The sequence below is a fragment of the Pezoporus flaviventris genome, unplaced genomic scaffold, assembly GCF_033815535.1.
Source record: "Pezoporus flaviventris isolate CSIRO_AGI_PZ_B2104156 unplaced genomic scaffold, CSIRO_AGI_Pfla_v1 ptg000057l, whole genome shotgun sequence".
Lineage (NCBI taxonomy): Eukaryota > Metazoa > Chordata > Aves > Psittaciformes > Psittacidae > Pezoporus > Pezoporus flaviventris.
The window spans coordinates 6,550,063-6,570,850 of record NW_026892605.1 but is presented as its reverse complement, the minus strand read 5'-3'; the positions used below and the strand labels follow the sequence as shown (position 1 = coordinate 6,570,850).

Genomic DNA, 20,788 nt, shown 5'->3' with positions numbered 1-20,788 from the left:
TTGACCTGCTGGCCACGCTCCTTTGGATGTGAACGCTTAAATAATAACAAACAACAATCACTCTTAATGTTTCATATCTGGAAAATTTCTCTCCCTTGGACCCACTTACTCCATTGAGAGGAAGTGGACAAGACTAAACCATGCTCTTAGGAAAATCAGGAGGAAAAATCCCACTAGCCAGGCCAGGAACGGTGTCCATGAAACATGCTCCCCACCCACTGGACTTGGTCAGATTTTGCCCAGTAACACCATAAACCTGACACAGAAGGTCCTTAGTTTTGAAGGGGAAAGCAGGTTTCAAAGTAAAAGCTCTGCAAGTGTCTTCATACCGCTCCTGTGGCTTCCTGCTCTGCCACTAGTCATCCTTGTCGGCATGTTTACATTTCCCCTTGACTGAGGTCTCTTTATCAGGCAATGGGCTTGTTCTGCATCTAGTATAAAGTAACCAAGCCTGCATTTCACACACACACGTACTGCACACATGCAGCGCGCTCAGGATGACACAGACAAGTGCAGTATTGAGCATTTTTGCCCTGCTTCTTCACACCACTTTTGGGGAAAGTGGTTGCACTTCAGCAGATGGTGATGGTGAGTCATTTCATCTTCATCTTTCCACTTGGGTATGATCCTGGAAAACCTGAGTTAATAGATCAAAAATGCATCTGCTTGACTAAATGTGCAGTGTTTCAGCATTCAGACTCTTGATTTTAGTGCTCGTACCTGAGGCAGATGTGGAGCTGGAGGATATCTATTTAATTTAATTCCTGAGTTTGCTGTCCTTGTAACATCTATATTCATATGAAATTAAAATCGTAGCTGTATGCAGAGGGTATGCAAGGTCAGACCTGTTAATCCTTTCTCATTGTCTTTAGTGTTTATGTGAGGAATTATGCCTGTGAACAGGTATCTGCTTCACCCTTTTGGAGTCCATGCTCACTCTGATCTCTCATCAGAGAGGGGTGAGGTTCTGGCTTCACCTCTCATGGCAGTTTAGTTTCCTCCAAAGAAAATGTTTTAATGTCCCTCAAACTTGGCCCAAACTCTTACACTTCAAAAGCTAAACTTTTCCCCTTTTTCTTTAAGCAGCTGCATCAGGTATAACTGGCAGATCGTCCCAGTCTCCCTTGTAATATGGCTGAAGCAGCAACTCAACCAGTGGGTTCTCACAGCCCATCACTAAGAGCATTCATACCTTACTCAATTATAAATTAATTCAACACTTTAAATTTAGGCTTATTGCAGATTTCATTATCTCAGAGAAGTAAAAATTATTTAACTGCACCAAAACAGAAAGAGAAGCAATAAACCCACTATTTCAGTCTGCTGTTCCTTTTCTCAAAAGGGACATTAAAATTTGGATTTGCATATGAAGTCCCAGATCTGTTACACTCTTAATTGTCTCATACAAACCAAACAATAGTGACAGAGCTTATTGCACTGCATCTGAAGGACATTGGCAGTCTCTCAGTTACTGATAGTTTTAGGAGCAAAAGAGATTTGGGGATTTTGGTTTTTAGGATGATAGTGGCTGTGTTCCTATGCTACCTCACAGACAGAGAATCTCATTTTCCCATATATGCCATGTATTATAACACATGTGTATGCACGCATACGTATAAACATGCATATATTTTCTTAGATAGGATATGCATATGCTTTTAGTTAGAAGAAAATGGAGTGGCTCAGAACTGCAACTAACAACCTTTTTTTCCTGTTTGCTTTTTATTTATGTAGTCTGCAGCTGTTTAGAGCCAGCTCTGTCAAGCAGCTATGCTGGTGAATGGTCAATGCTAGTGATTTATTGTTGGTGTAACTGCAATCTTCAGGGTTTCTCAAAACCCGGTATGATCGGACCTTTCGTTGTTTTGTCACTAGCTTCCAGTAAGCCATAATTTGCTTAGAATTAAAGAAAAATAGATTCAGAAAATCCCCACTAAACAATTAGAAGCCTTTCTGATTTCCTTATAAGCCTCATGGGTTTGGACAACAAATTAAACAATACAGTGTAAAACCACCCTTTATGAATGTTTGGCTTTCACTCTTTGCCTCTCTGACTCACACTGTCTCCTGGCAAAGTCCCGCCTGCCAATGCAGGCATGAGTTCACCCCTCTTATGGACAGATGAGGGGAAAGCTCATCGCAGAACTTGCCTTCATCTCCTCCTCTTTTCTGAGCACCTGCTCCCAGCCCAGCAGATGAGGTGGAGATCCCCCAAGCCTTAAGAGAGCTACAAGCAGAGCTGAGGAAGTGCAGCCATGGAGGTGGAGGTGCAGAAGGGAATGGGCAGAGGGTGAAGGAGGCATCCTACTGTGGGGTCTCAGGGGCAGGACAGCTGGCTTCAGTGGTCTTCCTGCACAGATTTGTATGGCTTGTCCAACACCCATCAAAACTGTTGTGATTGAAATGAGTTCTTCTTCCACCAGATCAGCAGTAAATATTTTGCATTACTTTGTTCATAGAGACAGTCCCTTCACTGAGTGGAAATTCCATCAATAATCCTGCAGGTGCTTAGCAGTGCCTTTGGTTTCACGCATTGCTGTTATTCCCAGTGGCTTCAGAGCTTAAAGCTGAAGCATGTCTATAGCCTTTGCTAACATTCTTCTCTTGGGAAAGGCTCATGAGATTCCTGCTGTGATTTGAACCGTCCTGACGTGTGTTATCTAGACCAAAGAGACCACCATTTCTGCAAAGCACCTTCCATGGCTGTAGCTATGAGAGGAGTTCTGTCTTCCTAGAATCACCCCTCTGAAGCCCTGCCCTGATTTCAGGCCAGCCAGGCTCAGGGCTCTGCCTGGTCTGGGTTTCTCAAGGAAAAAATTATAATCCTGTAGATTTTAATTGTGAAAAAATATCCTTAGTAGTGTGAGTCATACTGCAATCATCGAAACAGTTTACATAGCAAACACATTCATGCATGGTGAGGTTTAGGGAAGAAGTGCAACTAAGACTGTATGCATATTTACATCAGACAAAAAAATTGCAGTCTGCCCACGGAGGAACCATAACAGAAAAAGCATTTCAGATTGCTTACTTAACACTATTCACAAGGGTTAATTCTCACATATTTTATGTTTAGGATGTTATTTCCATGAATAAGGAACCACGGAATCACAATGTAAAAGTTCAGTGTCAAAGAGGTAAAGTAAGCTTTCAGTGCAGCACCAAGGGTGCACTATGCTGGTTAAACCAGCTGTAAGTGGCTGAACTGCAAGACAAAACCTTTTTCTTTTTCGTTTTACAGTCATCCTAGTACAGAAGTTCTTTACTGTGAGGGTGGTGAGGCGCTGAAAGAGATTACCCGAAGAAGTGGTAAATTCCCCGTCCCTGGCAGTGTGGACGGAGCCTTGGGCAACAAGGCCTAGTGTGAGGCATCCCTTCCTATGGCAGGGGTTGGAACTAGATGATCTTAAGGTCCTTTTCAACCCAAACCATTCTATGATTCTATGATTTCTGCCATTTTTCAGTGAAGCAGTAGTGGACAGCTGAAAGAATTTCTTTTTATATGCCATTTATTAATATGATGATCATCAGTGTGTGTGTTTATGCAATATCTGGTATATGTAGTCTGCATTTACAGGCAGCACCAAGAAATTGTAACTCGTAAGTTTAATGTTGACATGAGGTACCTATGAGTATAAATAAGCCAGTCTCCTGGTAGTCACAGGAAAAGTCTTAGAGAGGCATAAAATGTGTCATACCTGTGCATGTGAGATTTGAGTGTATTTATGTGTAAAAAATATGCGGGGTTTTCCATTTTTTTTGCATATTCATGTCAGTTTACTTGTTATTCCCTTAATTTTGAATATATGTATACATATATGCACACACTTTCACCACAAATATGTAACTTTATGTAATATACATTTCTGTTCTTTTATTTCTGCCCAGGTGGCTCAGGGCTGTGTTGATCAAGACTCTCACCTGTGTGAAACTGCTGCAGGGCTTGTTCTAGAGTTTCACTGACTTCTGTGCCTCTCTTTTGAATGCAACATTCAAATAGAGAGGCTTTGTACAGCACCTGCTGTGTTCATATCTGTGCTGCACACATCCCCCCAAAACAGCAGCACTGTTGGAAGACGCTGCATTCTGTTGCTCTTCAGGGAGAGCTGGGGTCCCTTGGGGACAGACCCACCAGAACTGCTGAGAGAAGGCAAGAGCAGTAGTTGCTTCTTTGCACCAGTTGCTCATGCTGGCAAATGGACACTAAATCTTAGCTTGGGGGAGAGCTCTGCCTGCGGGCACTGGACCAGTGCAGCATCAGATGCTCTCATCCTTCCTGCTGCCCACCACAGCTGCTGATGGCAGCAGCACCTCTCCTAGCCCCTGCCTGGGCTGCTTTTCCATTTTTCTCTGCATTCCTGTCAAACTTATGAATTTCTCACTCAATGCCCAACTCCAAATGCACCTGAGCTCCAAGGCCAAGAGGAACCACTGCTGATAGTGAACATGTGGAGTGATGCTCTTGACTCACATTTTAAAGCAATAAAAATAAATCTCCTGCTTTCTCCCTGCTGTGAATCCATGACCAGCTCAGCTACGGTGGGTGAGATTCATGAAATGAAGTTGAACTGGCAATTTCTGCCAGAGAGGACTCCTCTCGAAAGCGTCAGTCTTAGGTTCACTGACCTCATACCTGCCAAGTGTAGGACTTGAGACATTTGCTCTTAGTCAAATGATGATTATGTTATTAGTCACCAAAGCAAATTGCAGGAAGCCACGCATTCTGGCAGAAAGTCTGATCTTTCCCTCCTGAGCCCAAATTTGTGACATTTCAGAAAACTTTGCAGTAGAATCAAAATGGGGCTTACTTAGAATCATAGAAGAGTTTGAGTTGGAAGGGATCTTCAAAGATCATCTAGTCCAACCTCCCTTCAATGAGCAGGGACATCTTCAACTTGCATCATGACACCAAAATACTCTTGACTTCCTAAAACCACCCATGTCATTTTCCAGTCTTCTCAGTAACCCAGTGAAAGGCCAGCCCATCGCAGCACAGGCAGGAGGATGCTCCTTGGGCAGTTTTGGCCATCTTCGATGTGGCTGGTCCCGATGGCAACGCAGCAACGGCAAATGCTGAGAGTGCATCCTCAGCTGTGGGTCTGCTGCTTTGGAGCTACAAGGTGTCTGATGTGCTTTCAGGCTTTCTTAAGCTAAAATTCCTATACAAATAACTCCAGTTGAAACTGGCCCTTGCTTTTCTCATTCTCATTGTTCATATGACCAATTCTCATATCCACAAAAATAAACCAAACCCTATAAACACCTCATTAAGATACTTCTCCCCAACTCCATTAAAAAAAATAAATGAGTGATTGCTATTTATTTTTGTTATTCTATCTATTTAAAAAATCTTGAGATATATGAAAAAGATGTGCTAGAGGACACATAAAAAGAGAGGAGAGACAGGCAGAGAAAGAAAATACTGTCTTTTTGGAAACAACACTTTCTTGAAGAAATAAAGATTTACTATATAAAGTAAAACACTAATCACAGCAGTTTGCATAAAAGCTCTGCCTACGGAGTCTGAATAAGAGATACTTCTCCAACTTCTGTGTTTCACTTGTTCTTTTTCTTTATTGTTTATTTGTTAGCCTTGAGCACCAGCCCCAGACAATTCTAGTAGTGTGCAGAATATATCCCCCAGTGCATGTTTCTGTTCCATTTATTTTCCAGAGTGTTTCAGCCCTTGACTTGAATATGCTGCTTTTCAATGGACATTGTGAACATGTCTTGCACCCCTTAGCGTGCCCAAGGATAGCAGCAGTTTTTGTTTCCTAATCGTGAAACCTCTTTGAGGAAGTTCTGAGGTGATTTTCAGATGGAGTAGGTCCGGCTTATATGTTGGTGTCCTGTTTTCAGCTGTAACAGAGTTAATTTTCTTCTTAGTAGCTGGTGCTATGCTGTGTTTTTGCTTTAACCTGGGTATAAGGTTGACAACACACTGATGTTTTAGTTGTTGCTCAGTAGCACTTACCCTGGTCAAGGACTTTTCAGTCTCTCATGCTCTGCCAGCAAGGGGGAGTGCAGGAAGCCAGAGGAAACACAGCCGGGACAGATGTCCTGAGCTATCCAAAGGGGTATTCCATAGCACAGCATGTCATGCCAGTCAATACATAAACTGGGGGGAGTTACCTGCTGCTCAGGTGGGGCTGGGTATAGGTCAGCAGGTGGAGAGCAATTATACTGTGCATTGCTTGTGGTTTCTGAACTTTCACTTATCTTTTTTGTTGTTGTTCCATATTAGTGTTATCAGCATTGTTATCGTTGGCATTATCTCTATTATCACTGCATTTTACAATTATTAAACTGTTCTTATCTCAATCCATGGGGTTTACATTCTTTCGATTCTCCTCCCCATCCTGCTAGGGAGTGAACAAGTGGCTGCATGGTACTGAGTTACCAGCTGGGTTTAAATCATGACACTCGGTATGAAGTTTGTCCATAACTTTTAAAACAAGAATTCCCCTCTCACTGTCTCAAACTTAGGAGGAATTGAACTGCAGAGCAGTGTATATTCTCTGTTTTCATCTTGTGTTGGGACTCTTCCACAAAGGTTTCCATGTTGATATCAACACCCCTTTTTGTCTATGGTTAATGAAAAAGAACAGACATGAGGTGTCTCATCTGACCTAGCAATCTGCAACAGTGTGGGTTTTTGTAGTTCACAGGCTGATGATGCAGAATGTACCTTTGCATGTGGTAAGTATATGGGCTTCACTGGCAGGCAGGGAAAGCAACCTTGAAATGGCCAAGTAGCTTTTAATTTCATTTCTAAAAAGCTTTCTTTGCTTTTTTATAAAACAGGTAGGTTGATACTCTTACTTTCAGGCAATCAGATAAAGAAGCAACCCCCTATACAATGATGCTTCAAATCAAATACACTCATGGATTTGCGTCTGTAATAGCCTGCTAATCTCTCTTTAGGAACTTTCGGAGATGATGAGCCAGATCATTTAGACATTGAATGCTTCAGCCAACTGGAATTTAAGGATTCCTATAGCAGCCTGACCTGCAATTTTACCGAGCTGCTTCCTCACAACACTAACTATACCCTGGCCCTGTGGTAAGTGCTGTTAGTCCATGCTTTGGTGAATTTCTAGGAAACGATATGCTATAGAATCATAGAATAGTTAGGGTTGGAAAGGACCTTAAGATCATCAAGTTCCAGCCCCCCTGCCGTGGGCAGGGACACCTCACATTAAACCATGCCACCCAAGGCTCTGTCCAACCTGGTCTTGAACACTGCCAGGTATGGAGCATTCACAACTTCCCTGCGTAACCCATTCCAGTACCTCACCACCCTAACAGGAAAGAATTTCCTCCCTAGATCCAATCTAAACTTCCCCTGTTTAAGATTGAACCCATTACCCCTTCTCCTATTACTACAGTCCTTAATGAAGAGTCCCTCCCCAGCATTCTTACAGACCCCCTTCAGATACTGGAAGGCTGCTATGAGGTCTCCATGCAGCTTCTCTTCTCCAGGCTGAACAGCCCCAACTTCCTCAGCCTGTCTTTATACGGGAGGTGCTCCAGTCCCCTGATCATCCTCGTGGCCTCCTCTGGACTTGTTCCAACAGTTCCATGTCCTTTTTATGTTGAGGACACCAGAACTGCACACAATACTCCAGGTGAGGTCTCACAAAAGCAGAGTAGAGGGGCAGGATCACCTCCTTCGACCTGCTGGTCACGCTCCTTTTGATGCAGCCCAGGATACGCTTGGCTTTCTGGGCTGCAAGCACACATTGAATGGAGCTGGCTCGTGTTCATTTTCTCATCAAGCAGCACCCAAGTCCTTCTCTGTAGGGCTGCTCTGAATCTCTTCTCTGCCCAACCTGTAGCTGTGCCTGGGATTGCTCTGACCCAGGTGTAGGACCTTGCACTTGGCATGGTTAAACTTCATGAGGTTGGCATCAGCCCACCTCACAAGCATGTCAAGGTCCCTCTGGATGGCATTCCCTCCCTCCAGCATACCAGCTGAACCACACAGCTTGGTGTCATTGGCAAACTTGCTGAGGGTGCACTCAATCCCACTGTCCATGTCAGCGACAGAGATGTTAAACAAGACCGGTCCCAACACCGATCCCTGAGGGACACCACTCGTTACTGGTCTCCAGCTGGACATTGAGCCATTGACCACAACTCTTTGTGTGCGGCCATCCAGCCAGTTCTTTATCCACTGAGTGGTCCATCTATCAAATTGATGTGTCTCCAATTTAGAGACAAGGATGTCGTGTGGGACAGTGTCGAACGCTTTACACGTGTCCAGCTAGATGACATCAACTGCTCTACCCCTGTCCATCAGTTCTGTAGCCCCATCATAGAAGGCCACCAAATTGGTCAGGCAGGATTTCCCCGTAGTGAAGCCATGCTGGCTGTCACCAAGCACCTCGTTGTTTTTCATGTGCCTTAGCATGCCTTCCAGGAGAATCTGCTCCAAGATTTTGCCAGGCACAGAGTTGAGACTGACTGGTCTGTAGTTCCCTGGGTCATCCATTTTCCCCTTCTTGAAAATGGGGGCTATATTTCCCTTTTTTCAGTCGTTGGGAACTTCACCTGACTGCCATGATTTCTCAAATATGGTGGACAGTGGCTTAGCAACTTAATTCGCCAGCTCCTTCAGGACTTGCGGAGGGATTTCATCATGCACCACTGTGTCATGTTGCCATATTCTGGGGAGCAGGAGCAGCAAAGCCAGACAAGATTTTGTTTAAGACTGTTTATGAAGTTTGAATACCATGTTCAGCAAAGAAGAGGAGTTTAGTGAAACAGAACATAGCTCCCTAGTAAGGAAAGAAAACAGCTGGAAGGGTCTGTAAAGGGCATTATAACATCTCCAATAGTCCTGATCTTGCCTTTGTTGCTCTAGAACACCTCTAATTGTGGATGTAGCCTAGCATGAACTGAGAACACTTTTTCTTTAAATTAAATGATATTTAAAAAATGCTAAACCTTGCTTTACCAAATGGAAAATAAAATTGTCTTTTGAAGAAGCAGATCCTTTCCACAGAAAATTCTTTGGCAAGAAGGCTGATATTCCCCTGCAGGGAAAATGCCTTTATCTAGTGTAAGCAAAAATTAAGCAATTGTCTTCACACACACAGACATGCAAAAACCACACTAGAATGAGTATACAGAAACCCAACAGTTACCAAACACATCAGTTGTCTCCGCTTCTCGTTGAGGTCTTGAAACTCTTTTCCACCTTTATGTTTAAACTGATACACGTAGGTGAAGAAGGTCAGGTTTTGTTTTTTTAGTATACTTCTGCTTTGCCCTTTGCCTGTTTTTCCTGATACTGAAAGATCCATAGCAACCAGCATCAGATGTGGATTTCTTTTATATTGCTAGTCTAATTGCTATTAATTTTTTCCTACCTAGTTTCTTAGAATTTGTCTGTTTTCATAAGATTCATTCTGGATTTTGACTGAAATTTTGTGACAGTCCTTGGGTATCACACAGATGGAGGAACACACAGATGTAATTTGGACTCTGAAACTATAACATATGAGTCCTTAACGGCCTGGCTGACTGTTGACCCTATATTTGCTACCACTTCAGTCAATAAGAAATTTCTCTTTATCTTCAATGGGCATCTGAACCTACTGCCCTGTATTCAACAAGAGCAGCAGTAAGAAAATTTTTACAGTTGCAAAGTTTTTTAACACATACATCTCCAATTTCGTAACTGCGTTTTCCTGGAGAGCTCCAGGACTCTTTCTGTGACTCATGTAATTTGATTATTGTGCTCAAAGACCACGAGGAAAAACACTATCAATCTTTTAAACCCCTTCTTTGCATGGCATTTTTTCTTAGTTCACATGGAATCTCACTTCAGTTACTGTGAAATGAGTAACGAGGTTTCATCCCTTACTATGTTATAGCAAGACAGAAGAAATTAACGCTGTGTCACTTTGGTCAACAGTACCAAAGAAGACAGCAATTTTGTGTGCCTCAACATGAAGAAACAAGAAGATGTGTATTTCTTACAATTCACTGATATACTCTCAAATAAATACATTTGCATGGACTCTGAAATGAAGAGAAGGGTCTGCAGGAGTCTGGTGGTAACTGACATTGGTAAGACACTTAACATTTTGGACATTTTTAAGATATAGGTGTTACTGGGGAAAAAAGTAGCACAGCTCAAAGCCTAAGAATCAATCCGGATAACAATATAAAGTAGTGTCCTAGCAAGTCACAGAACTTCGACTGGGGTGTGGCAGAGTGTGGTGTTCCCCTTGCTTCAAAGCCAAACATGATTAACGTCTATTCAAAATATACAGCTGAATTTTGGCTTATTGTAACACTCTGCCCAAATCTGGACATAGTCTGAGTAATGCACATGGGTGAAGCAGCTGCTCATGAGTGTGAATGAACTGTCAAGAAGGTAAATCTTGTTCATGTCTCACTGGGGAACATGCAGTTTCAGGACTGACTGCCCCATGTATAGCATCAGCTCAGCAGCACAGGGACACTAAAACTGCATGTTGTGTTTTAAACCCAGTCAGATCTCACTTTTTCACACCTTGCTTCCTGGTGGAGCCTGTTGTCTGAACAAGGTGCTCAGGCATCCTGCAGCACAGAAGGGACAGTGAAAGAGCATGAATGGGCTCGTCAAAGCCATGATAGGGACCTGCCTGAGCCAAGAAAAAGGGAAATCTGAAGAAGCGGGTCTCCTTAGGATTTACCCTTCTTAGGATTTGGTCTCATTTGAGGGCTGCAGAAAAGCCCATGTAGGGTAGCTCTGGTCTGCTCTAGTGCCACATAGCTTTACCTTTGTCAGTAGGCACTGTGACATCCCTCTTTTATGAAACATTCTGTCCCAGTCCAACAGTTTTGTAATAATTACCTCTCAGTTTATGGGCTATCTCTGCCAGTCTTTCCTCTGGAAACTGTGGTTCTGCTTTAAAGGATTAAACATATGGGGGTTGCAGAAGGAGTGGACATAATTTCTGGTTATATGTATTTTCCTGAGAGAGGTGTGGGTTCTCTCTTCCTGTGACAGCTGATGTACTTTACACGGCACGTTCACGAAGCCTCAGTGACGCAGACACAGATCCTTGCAGACTTCAGGCACATCCAGCTCAGACACCTCTTGGGGAGTCCTGAGAACTGCAGTTTGGACTGTCAAGTCCAAAACATACCATCTGTATACCACTCGTATGTGCACAGACAGTCATTTGACACAGTATCCTGCAGACAGGTCATGGGTGCGTACATAGTATGGGCCACAGGCCCCTTTTCTACGTCTAACACTGTCATACTTTGTCCCACTGCCCTGACAGCTGCAAGCATCTGTACCCATACCCAGTTTGCTCGCTAGTGCCTTCCTCTCAGAGCAGTGATGAGTTCTGCCATGCAGTCTCCATCTCAGACGCTGACTGGATGGCCTGAATTGCAGGTCTTCAGGCAGTGCTACAGAGGTGGGCATGCTCAGGAATTGCAATCCAAGACTAAATGTCAGGTTCCTAGGAAGCACTATCCCTGCTGGTCGCGCTGCTGATCCAGCAGGTCAAAAGCAAGCCCCTTTCAGGACAAAGGTGCAAGGATGAGCTGGGGCTCAGTGTGAGGCTCACCCAGCTCAGGCCAGCGCTCACTGAAGATAGGTCGCCATGCAGGTGCTGTAACTTGAATGGAATTTTTTTTTTTCCTACTTTTTAAAACCACTTTATTTCATAATAACATTGTTTTATTCATGTTACATCCTTGTTATCATTTGCAGTTAAGCCTGAAGTACCATTCAATGTAAACATCACATACCAAAAGGAGGCAAATGAGTATCTTATTCATTATAGTACACCACACTCACGGAAGAAATACTTAAGTGACAAATTAATGCACCAAATAGCCTATCGTCAAGAAAAAGGTACTTGGCAGGTAAGTAAAGATGTATTGTTGAGCTTACACTAATTTCTGAAATTGTACATTGTCAGAAATACCAACATCATGAAAAAAAATCTGCATTTCTATGGTTCTCCAGCTGGAAACTTGGAGAGGTGCAATATTTGGCATTTGGAATACCCATCGGTCAAAACAATTCCAGACTGGCAGCACCCATGTCTGTCAAGCACTTTTCTAGTCTAATGAAGTTCCATTCATTCAGGCTTTGCAGTGGGAAGAGAAGACATAATATGACAAACCACCCTAAGGTTTGGATGGTTTGCTCTTTGCTGTTGTGGTTTTGCTGTCACTTTCTATGCTCATCACTCAGTAAACCGTATGACCCCTTTCCTTACTTAGCAACAGTTTCTTTGTGTCCCTTTTCCACTGAGCCTCTCTCAGCTTCATGTGCAGCCCTGCAGCTCTCCCACACTCAGACTGTGTTTAGGGCAGCAGCTCCCTGTGATCTGGATCTGTTTTGGGCTGCCTGCCTGCTGGGACCTCTGTGTCCCCTGTCACAAGGACAGCTGAGCAAACACAAGTCCAAATGTTTGAAAGCGTGAACTATACCTGGTTTTTAAGGAGGGAACACAGGAGAACTGTAGCTAGAAAAAGAGAACGATTCAGGCAACCAAATAAATTGAAATAAAGAGCTGCACTTCTTTCAGCTTCTTTCCTGTACCTGCTCTTTTAGAAGTTGCCCTTTCATGCTATACAAACGTATCTTTTCCCCGTCTCTCTTCTGAGCCTTGCCAGAGAAGCATGTGTGCCCCACTGCAGTATTGGCAGTAGCAGAGCATGGTTAACAGTTTCAGCTGTTTTCCGAAGAGATTTTACTCACTGCGTATTTCTTCTCTGGTACTGTCTGGACTACCTCCGTGTTAAGCTACACTGATGCCCCCATGACCAGCAGTATAATAGAGACAGAGCAAGTAGCACAGTACTTCAGGAATGCACCTGATCTTGCACATTTTGCTGAAAATCAAAGACGCTTTGCCTGTGTCTTCCAGAAAAATAATTGGATTTTTTTGTGTGTTTAGACTATAGAGTCACCGTACCTTCAGGTAAAATTACTGGGGAAAAACCTTGAAAATGATGCATCGTATGAGGTGAAAGTACGTTCGCAGCCCAACAGAGACTACTTTAAGGGAACGTGGAGCGAATGGAGCACTTTGAAGACTTTCAGAACCGCGAGGGAGCAACGCTCAGCAGGGAGTTGTAAGGGCAGAAACCACTTTGGTCCATCTGGAAGAAAGGGGAGCTAGGGGCTCTTGGCTCCCTGGCCAGCCCCAGCAGCAGCAGTGTCAAGAGCATGGGGAGGGATGAGCCTGTGGCCACTGCAGGGCTCAGCCCTCACAGGCACTGGGCAACCCAGAGGAGATGACCCAGAGAGCAGCTGTATCAGTCTGTGTGGAGGTCACTCTCCATGTTTAAATCTCACTCATAAGCAATACAATCAGATGAAATGCTGCCACAAGGGCATGAGGGAGGTGCAAAGGGAGGTGAAGTCTGACTCATTCCTGCTTGCTGCCTCTTGGCATGCAGGAAGAAGTGCCAGCTTGCACTGAGAATTTTAGTTGAGGCACAAAGAGTGGTGAAACACAACCCATTTCAAGGCCCTGGACTTGTGTGTGAACGTGGCACTTTCATCACAAATATGATAAGCAATAAAACCTCATAATTGCACTTGTAAACATGAATAATTCTCTTTGTCCTTGGGGTCCCTTCAGTCCCCAGGGGCATCTTGCCAATATGTGTGTTAGAAGACACTTCAGTGCTGCTGTAAGGATGTGGCAAGTGGTAGCTTCAACACAATGGAGGTGATAGCACTTTGAGCTGCTTTAATCCAACCTGGGAAGACAGCCTGGAGCTCAGCCAAGGGCTGATACTCTGGCAGCTTACTCTTTCCTTGTTCAGAAATGCAGGAGAAATGTACCACTACACAGTCCAATGAGACGCAGGTGCAATGCTTGGCATTAATTCCTGATTCATTGTCTGAAGAGACATTGCAAGTTACTGTTGCTTAACGGTGAGGCATTTATATGTATTGGCTGATGTTTTTTGTTTTTCTTTAGACAGCAGTGTGGTTGTGGTTATAGTTTCCATCCTGGGATTCATGCTGTCCATTGTCATGGTTGTCCTAATCATAACTTTTTGGGAAAACAGGTAATATAAGTCCCCTTATATCAGAAAAAATATTGGAAGCCAATCCTGTTCTGACAGTCTTATTACCTTCCCTGTTTTCTTGCTATACTAAGGAGTATGCTCTTTCCATCTCTCGACTTCTATATTAAGACAAAGGCAGGCAAAGAGTAGAAGTGGACAGTACAAGAGAGGGTGTTGGCAGGCAGAAGATGACCTGCTGCTTTTAGCATACTTCAGTTTGGGGCTTGAAACACTGGGACCTTTGGGGAGCTGAAGTCACTACGAATCCAGAAAAGAAAGCTACCTGTCTGCAGATTTTAGTAAAGTCCCAAGAGATGTGGAAACAGTCTATCAGGGAGATCGTCTCTTTCCCTTTCATAGCCTGAGTCAGCAGAGTGCTTGCTCTGCAGCCCTTTCAGAAGCAGCATCACAGAGCTCTCTGCAGCAAGCCACTTTTTCAGATACATGGTGAAACATCCCTCACCAAAGCAGCCATGGCAGAAGTGGAACTGGAGGTACAATCATTACACAGGCAGTTCTTTGTTTTGGGTTTTCTTCATATGTCAGCTACACAGCAGTAAATAGCTGTAAATATGTTTTAAAATACCCGGCTGCATATGCTTATATGGAATATTTAATGACAAACTAAAGACAATGAACACATACATGGATAACCTGGTGAAACCAGAATCTGAAATGAAAGAAATCCCAAGTTCAAAGGAAATGAACCCCCTTGCAAGACAGAAAGCCCAGGACTGTTGGGTGGTTTTCAGAACAGCTTGTCTGTGGCTTCCAGCTCCACTGACATCCAGAGAGATGGCTGAATGTAATCTGCTCTTTGAGGAAAGCACTTGGCTTGTACTAACTCCTGAATTAGACACGGGGATTGCCTGGAAATGTGCTAGTTGGCCTTGATGAAACAATGCCAAGAACTATTTTAATATTTAAACATTTTAGACACTGGACTTATCTGCCAGGGAACACTCCCTTGGTCCTGTTTTATTTGCAAGGATAGATGTGGCTTGAAATTTGTATATATCTTATATCTTGCTTTTTAGTGTTGCTGAGCTCCCGCGGTTCTTTAACTCTGCTAGAAGATCTGTTAAGGTGCTGAAAAAACAGGTGAAACTGTCTGGACACAGACATTCTGGTTTTAAAAAGAAGGATTTATGCATGTGCATATATACCCACATATATGGCACATTTAAAAAAAAAATAAAAAAAATAAACCCCAAAAATATATTAATTTGCACCTATAGATACATCATTGCAACACTGAATGTCAGTCAGGCAATATTCTCTAGATGCTTCATAGCAGAAGGTTTCCAGCAGCACAAGATGAGAACTTTGATAACTGAGGCAGTGAAAATGAGAGCTGTGGGACGACTACAATACAGATACCAGCAACACAGAGAGCTAGCCAAGGAGTGGCACAATATGCAGATCTTTGAAGTAGGTAAACATGTAGAGGCAAGTATCAGCAAATTCGCACTTTAACCACTGCAACTATTTTCACTTTCAGAAATTGGTTTCAGTAGGAAAAACCCTTTTAACATAGCTAGATGCAAATGAGCTCTTTGCCCGCACAGTATGCTGCTTTTCCAGTACTTGGTAAAGTGTTTTCCTTTAGCTGTGAAAATTGGTTCACTCAAGAGAACAATGACTATTCAGTGACCTTTATAACTCTCTTTCTTCTATCTTTGTTTTATTCTGAAACTTCTCTGGTTTTTTTCTGGGTAATTACACTCAGCCCTAAGGCTTTGTAAGAATTAATATAAATGATGCAATATGAACATATCCCTCTTTTTCCTGCTGTTGAACACCTTTTTTGTTCACTGTTGATGCTTCAGGATCAAGCCTGCTGTGTGGCCAAACCTTCCAGATCATAAAAAAACATTGGAGCAGCTATGCAAGAAGCCAAAAAATGTATGTACTTCCATTGTTGTTTTCACTGTATTTTAGACTACTGCAAACAAACCTATCACCCACAAGAGATAGTATGTGCAGTTGCTGGAGGATCTGAGACATCATTCTGAAATTACTTCTACATTTCACTGAAGAGAGCCCATATTTGCACAGGCAGATGCTAATCAGGTGTAGGGAAATAACACAAAATTCAACTAGCGCCTGAGCTTTGACTTGTGTGAAGTCAAAGAGGGCTGGAGAACTTGATATATGAAGAAACGATGAAGGAATTGAGTTTATTCATAGAAAAAAGGAAGCTCAGCTCAGGGTGAGGACTAATAATTACACCCTTCCGATACCTAAAGTGTAGATAGGGAGATGGTAGAGGTCCTCTTGCCACAACAATGCATGGTAACAGGACCAGAAGCAGTGGGTATACGTTGCTTCAGGGCAAACTTCATCTGGATATAAGAAAGAAATTTTTCTCCATGAGAACAATTCAACTTTTTGTAGGCTGCCCACAGAAAAGGTAGGCTCTTCTTTGCTGGAAGGGTTCAAGAGCAGGGTGATAAGGATCTGGATGACCCAGTCCAGGTTCTGCTTCTGGCAAAAGGTTGGACCAGTTAGACTCCAGAGGTCCTTTCCAACCAAGACACTTCTGTGACTCTATGAAACTCATTGTGGGACTGGATGAGGACCCTTTGCAAATGTCCCTGGTAATGCCCATGTACCCTTACACAACCAGCAGAGTTGCTCCTATACATGTACTGCCCTGCCAGACAAAAGCCAGATGGACAAATACTACAAACCATAAGCTGAGGCAGTAACCTTAAAAGTATGTGCCTAGTGCATTTTTTTTTCTTTTCACTAAGAAACTCATCAGCACTGTTCTCTCCAGTTGGTACATTATTAGCATGTTCTGCTCCGGAGCCAGTTTTAGGATCCACATGTAGTTCTGCTAGTGTTTTATACTAATTTTTAAATATAATAATATTTAACAGGAGGTCTAAGATGACTCTCCTAACCCCCATGCTTCCCTGTACAGGATTCCTATTGTGTTTCAGGAAGTCGTGGCAAACTTTTACTTCCTTCACTGCTAAATTAGGAAGGTAAAACTGAAAGGAACTGACTGGGTTGGCACTTATTTCTGTGAGATGGCAGGTGTGCGAATAGATGTGCAGCTCAGAAAAGCCTCTGAAACACCAGTTCCCACCACATTGCATACAGCATAAAACACTCTTCAGTGGTGCTGCTTGTAGGAGGACAGTGGCTACGTACAGATTAATATGGAAAAGGATTTCAAGTCACACAATATTCTATTCTTTGCTAACCTATTGTTTAACCTGCTCCAGGTTACCTTCAGAGTTGAAGAAATAATAAACACACTACTAAAAATTAAATATCAAAGTATCTTTTGTTTTAGGCTAATACGCACTGTTAACTGACCATGCTGTTCCCTTTGCCATGCAGAATTTTGATATAAGCTTTAACCCAGAGAGCTTTGGTTACGTTCATATCCATAAAGTGGATGGCATTCGAGCAAAAGCTGAACTGGAATATTTTCTACAGTCACCAACTGCTCCAGAGACAAACCTTCCAGAAAAATTTAGGAACAGATCAGACCTGAAGATGATCCCTGCAATGACAGACAAAAGCAACTTAAACCTTTCTGTGACTTACGGAGAAATCTGGCCAGCAGAAGCCCTGCACAGACTCCTGGGTACAAGCCAGTTTGCAGCCGCTGAAAGAGATGGTGACTCCAGCACATACGAGGTGTGCCACAGCAACAGGATGCCCCTGTGCCATGATGATTTCAACCTTTCCTCTGCTCCTCTGGTACATCCTTCCAGCCAGCCTGGACCAGAGCCCCTGCATGGTGACACCATGTCCCAGATGCTGCCTAACAGTGAAATGAGGCCACCAAACAATGAGGAAGCCTATGTCACAATGTCTAGCTTCTACAAAGTTCAGTAAACCTTACAGGAATGACAGCATATCTTTTTTTCTCTAACACAAGTGGAACACTGAAGCTTTCTGGTTTGTTTTCCTGCATCCTGTGAGTTCCAGCCTCTGCAATGCACTGCTTGCAGTGCTTCACGGTACCTGCAAGGAAGTTGTTTCTCCCACGTTTCAGTGATAAGTGGCCCGACTTCAGCTCTCAGTATGCCATTAACAATCTCCACTGAGCAGAAATTAAATTTCAATTCAACCTGACTTTAATCTTCAAATCTGATTAATCCAGAGCAATGACACTGCAGTCCTAGCTGAGGATCACAGCAGGTCTTGTAAAAGATAATGAACTCCAGTTAACCTCTTGTTGCAGAGTTAAGGTTTTATTAATATCTAAGCAAGAAATATGACAACAAATTCAAGCTAAATAGAATTCAATCTCTTTCAAACAGTGATAGGTCAAGGACAACTTCTCTGCAGTCAGTGGAAGTCCATGAGTTTGTGAAACACCAGTAAATGAAAATTGCTATCAAGCATTAGTTGCCTGGGGTTTCAGGAGCTTGGTCATTGCAAAGGCAGTTTGCTGAGCCCCAAGGAAAAAGGACACATGGTTTCACCCTAGAAGATGTTTTCTCAGAGTGATGTTTTTTTGGTTTTTTTTTTTTTTTCCTTGAGCAGAAGAGATAAAACAAAGCAAAGCCCTACAGCCACTACTTTTTACTGTTGAAGATCTGCCCTGGAGCCAGTTTTAGGATCCATAGGTACTTCTGCTAGTGCTTTATATTAAAGATCTTCAGCATTTCATGTACTAGCAATTTTTAGCTAATAAACCAAAACAAAATCAATGAAAAGCAAAGTCCCATCTCTTCCTGTAAACTAAATCTGGGCAGTAAAATACATCATGTTGTCTTTCTCTGCAGCTCTTGTGCAAACATTAGTACAGCAGGTAGGTACTTGCCAGGACAGAAGGGCTGAGTGGACCATGTTTGTTTACTAATGGTTTTTCCAATGGATGTGGCTGCATGAGAATACTTTGAATTTGGCCAGGTAATGTCATGCAACAGTACAACAATGACCTAGGAAGATGGATGGATGGATCCTGCCAGTGATCAGAAGACTTACAGTTTTTAAAAGTACATTGTAAATTGCCTGGAGACAGCATTTTATTATCCTTTTAATTTTTATTTCTCATTATGATGGTGGAAGGCATCCTGTCCCTTCCTGCTCACCTTTCCCTTGACTCTGTGCCCAGCTCTGATGGGTTCCTCTCATACTGCCATGCAGAGTGACAGCCCCTCTGAGATGCTGCACGTTGCAGAGCACACACTTGGAAATAAGGCTGCTACAGCCACATGGTTGCATGACAGCCGAGTAGTGTGGCCATGGGAAATCCAAGCTGCTCTGCTGCACTCTGGGGTTGGTGACTCTTCACTGTTGCCTCACTGCGCGGTCTCAGCTCCTCCAGCTGCTTGAAACTATCTTTTACTGAAATGTATTCACATTCCGAGAGTCTAAGGGTAAAAGAGTCCTCTGTCATCATCAGAGCTGCTCAATTTTTTTCTGACTGATAATAGTCACAGAGATTATTACAGAAAAGCTGTATTTGATGTAGCCTGCTGGAGAAAAACAGCACTCCCAAGACTGCACTCCACCTTCTCCATTTCGACCCAACACCAGTGAAATCTTCAAACACAGACAACCTTATAGTCCCTGTGTGCAAAGGGGATGAGCATTTGGCTCAAGGAATTCCAGTGACATTTTACAAAATGGGTTTTACTGCTGTTTCTCATTGAATGGAACCTTGATTGTTGCAGTAGAAAAGATGAAAAGCACCGAACATTAATTTGCTTCATAATGCTGTATATCTTTTTTAAAAAAGCTGCTGGTAACACTCATATTGTGCTGTCTTGCACAGTGCAATTGTAGATGCAAACAGAAATTGTGCTGCAGAGATTTCTTCTTCCAGTAACATGGTGACAAACAAAAAGGGGATCGAGGAAGAAGCAAAAGCACATCAGAAAAAATCCTGTACAGTATGTGCTATGCTTGTTGCAATTTTATAGCCATTAGCGTAAATGTGGTGTTGTGTACAGCTATAACCACTTGCAGCTTCATTTTGGGGAAAAAAAAAAAAAAACACAAATATGCTCCAAAGCAAGAAGTACCGCAAGCACTTCAGGTCCATGGTCAGCTTTTGGATGCATAGTACGTACATGAAGATACAGCCAAAGCCATGTCTTGACAACATTTCACTGAGTCAGGACCAAGTAGCTTCCTTATTCCACAAGACAGTTTCCCCATAGGTGTTCACAAATTCCCATCTGTCTCAACATCCACACAGGGATGTCCACTTGGATTTCCCATGCTCCATGCACCTTCTTTAATTCAACATAACCTTCCTGCTCCAGACTTTCTGCCTTTCATGCTATACTCAGCTGCACGCACAAAAAGAGGGTGCTGACCCTGGCTTGTATGTATCTGCTTTATGACACCATGCCTGGCTCTGCCATCTCCTCTCTGCCTGTACCCATCAGGCTTCACCACCTCTTCTGCGCTTATGGTACAACACAACTGCTCCCCTGTCTGCACTTCTCCTGAGTGCGCAGCTCATTTGCACTATGCAAATATCTCCTAGAAGCACACAGACGCTAATCCATGAAATAAAATAAGTCTTTTGTCAGTTATAACACTGAGTCACCGTCTAATTTTAATGATGCTGAAAAATGTTGATTACCTCTCAAGGCGATAATTGTCCCCTGCTGAATTTATTAGTTTGTTTACCTCCTTTTGTGCACATTCGTTAGATGAGCTGATAAAGAACACCGAAATGCTTTGTGACAGTGGGGAGGTAGACCAGCTAACCCTGGGGAGGCAGGGGAACTTCATGCCAGGGCAGAAGGATGGTTAA

General features: G+C 43.0%; 1 protein-coding gene across 1 annotated transcript; it reads left to right on the top strand.

Moving 5' to 3' along the window:
* Positions 1-307: 307 nt before the first annotated feature.
* IL7R (interleukin 7 receptor) lies at positions 308-18,130 on the top strand. Its single transcript, XM_061469494.1, has 8 exons — positions 308-588; positions 6,925-7,063; positions 9,923-10,077; positions 11,723-11,877; positions 12,921-13,098; positions 13,956-14,046; positions 15,876-15,951; positions 17,401-18,130. Exons 1-8 carry the CDS (start codon positions 498-500, stop codon positions 17,902-17,904), a joined length of 1,389 nt encoding a protein of 462 aa, XP_061325478.1. The 5' UTR covers positions 308-497; the 3' UTR covers positions 17,905-18,130.
* Positions 18,131-20,788: the final 2,658 nt, after the last annotated feature.

Bases quoted from the DNA above. Each gene is read 5' to 3' on its own strand.
- IL7R (XM_061469494.1), top strand. From the start codon at position 498: ATGACACAGACAAGTGCAGTATTGAGCATTTTTGCCCTGCTTCTTCAC. The intron at 589-6,924 runs GTGAGTCATTTC...ATCTCTCTTTAG, and splicing joins CACTTCAGCAGATGGTGATG to GAACTTTCGGAGATGATGAG. The intron at 7,064-9,922 runs GTAAGTGCTGTT...TTTGGTCAACAG, and splicing joins AACTATACCCTGGCCCTGTG to TACCAAAGAAGACAGCAATT.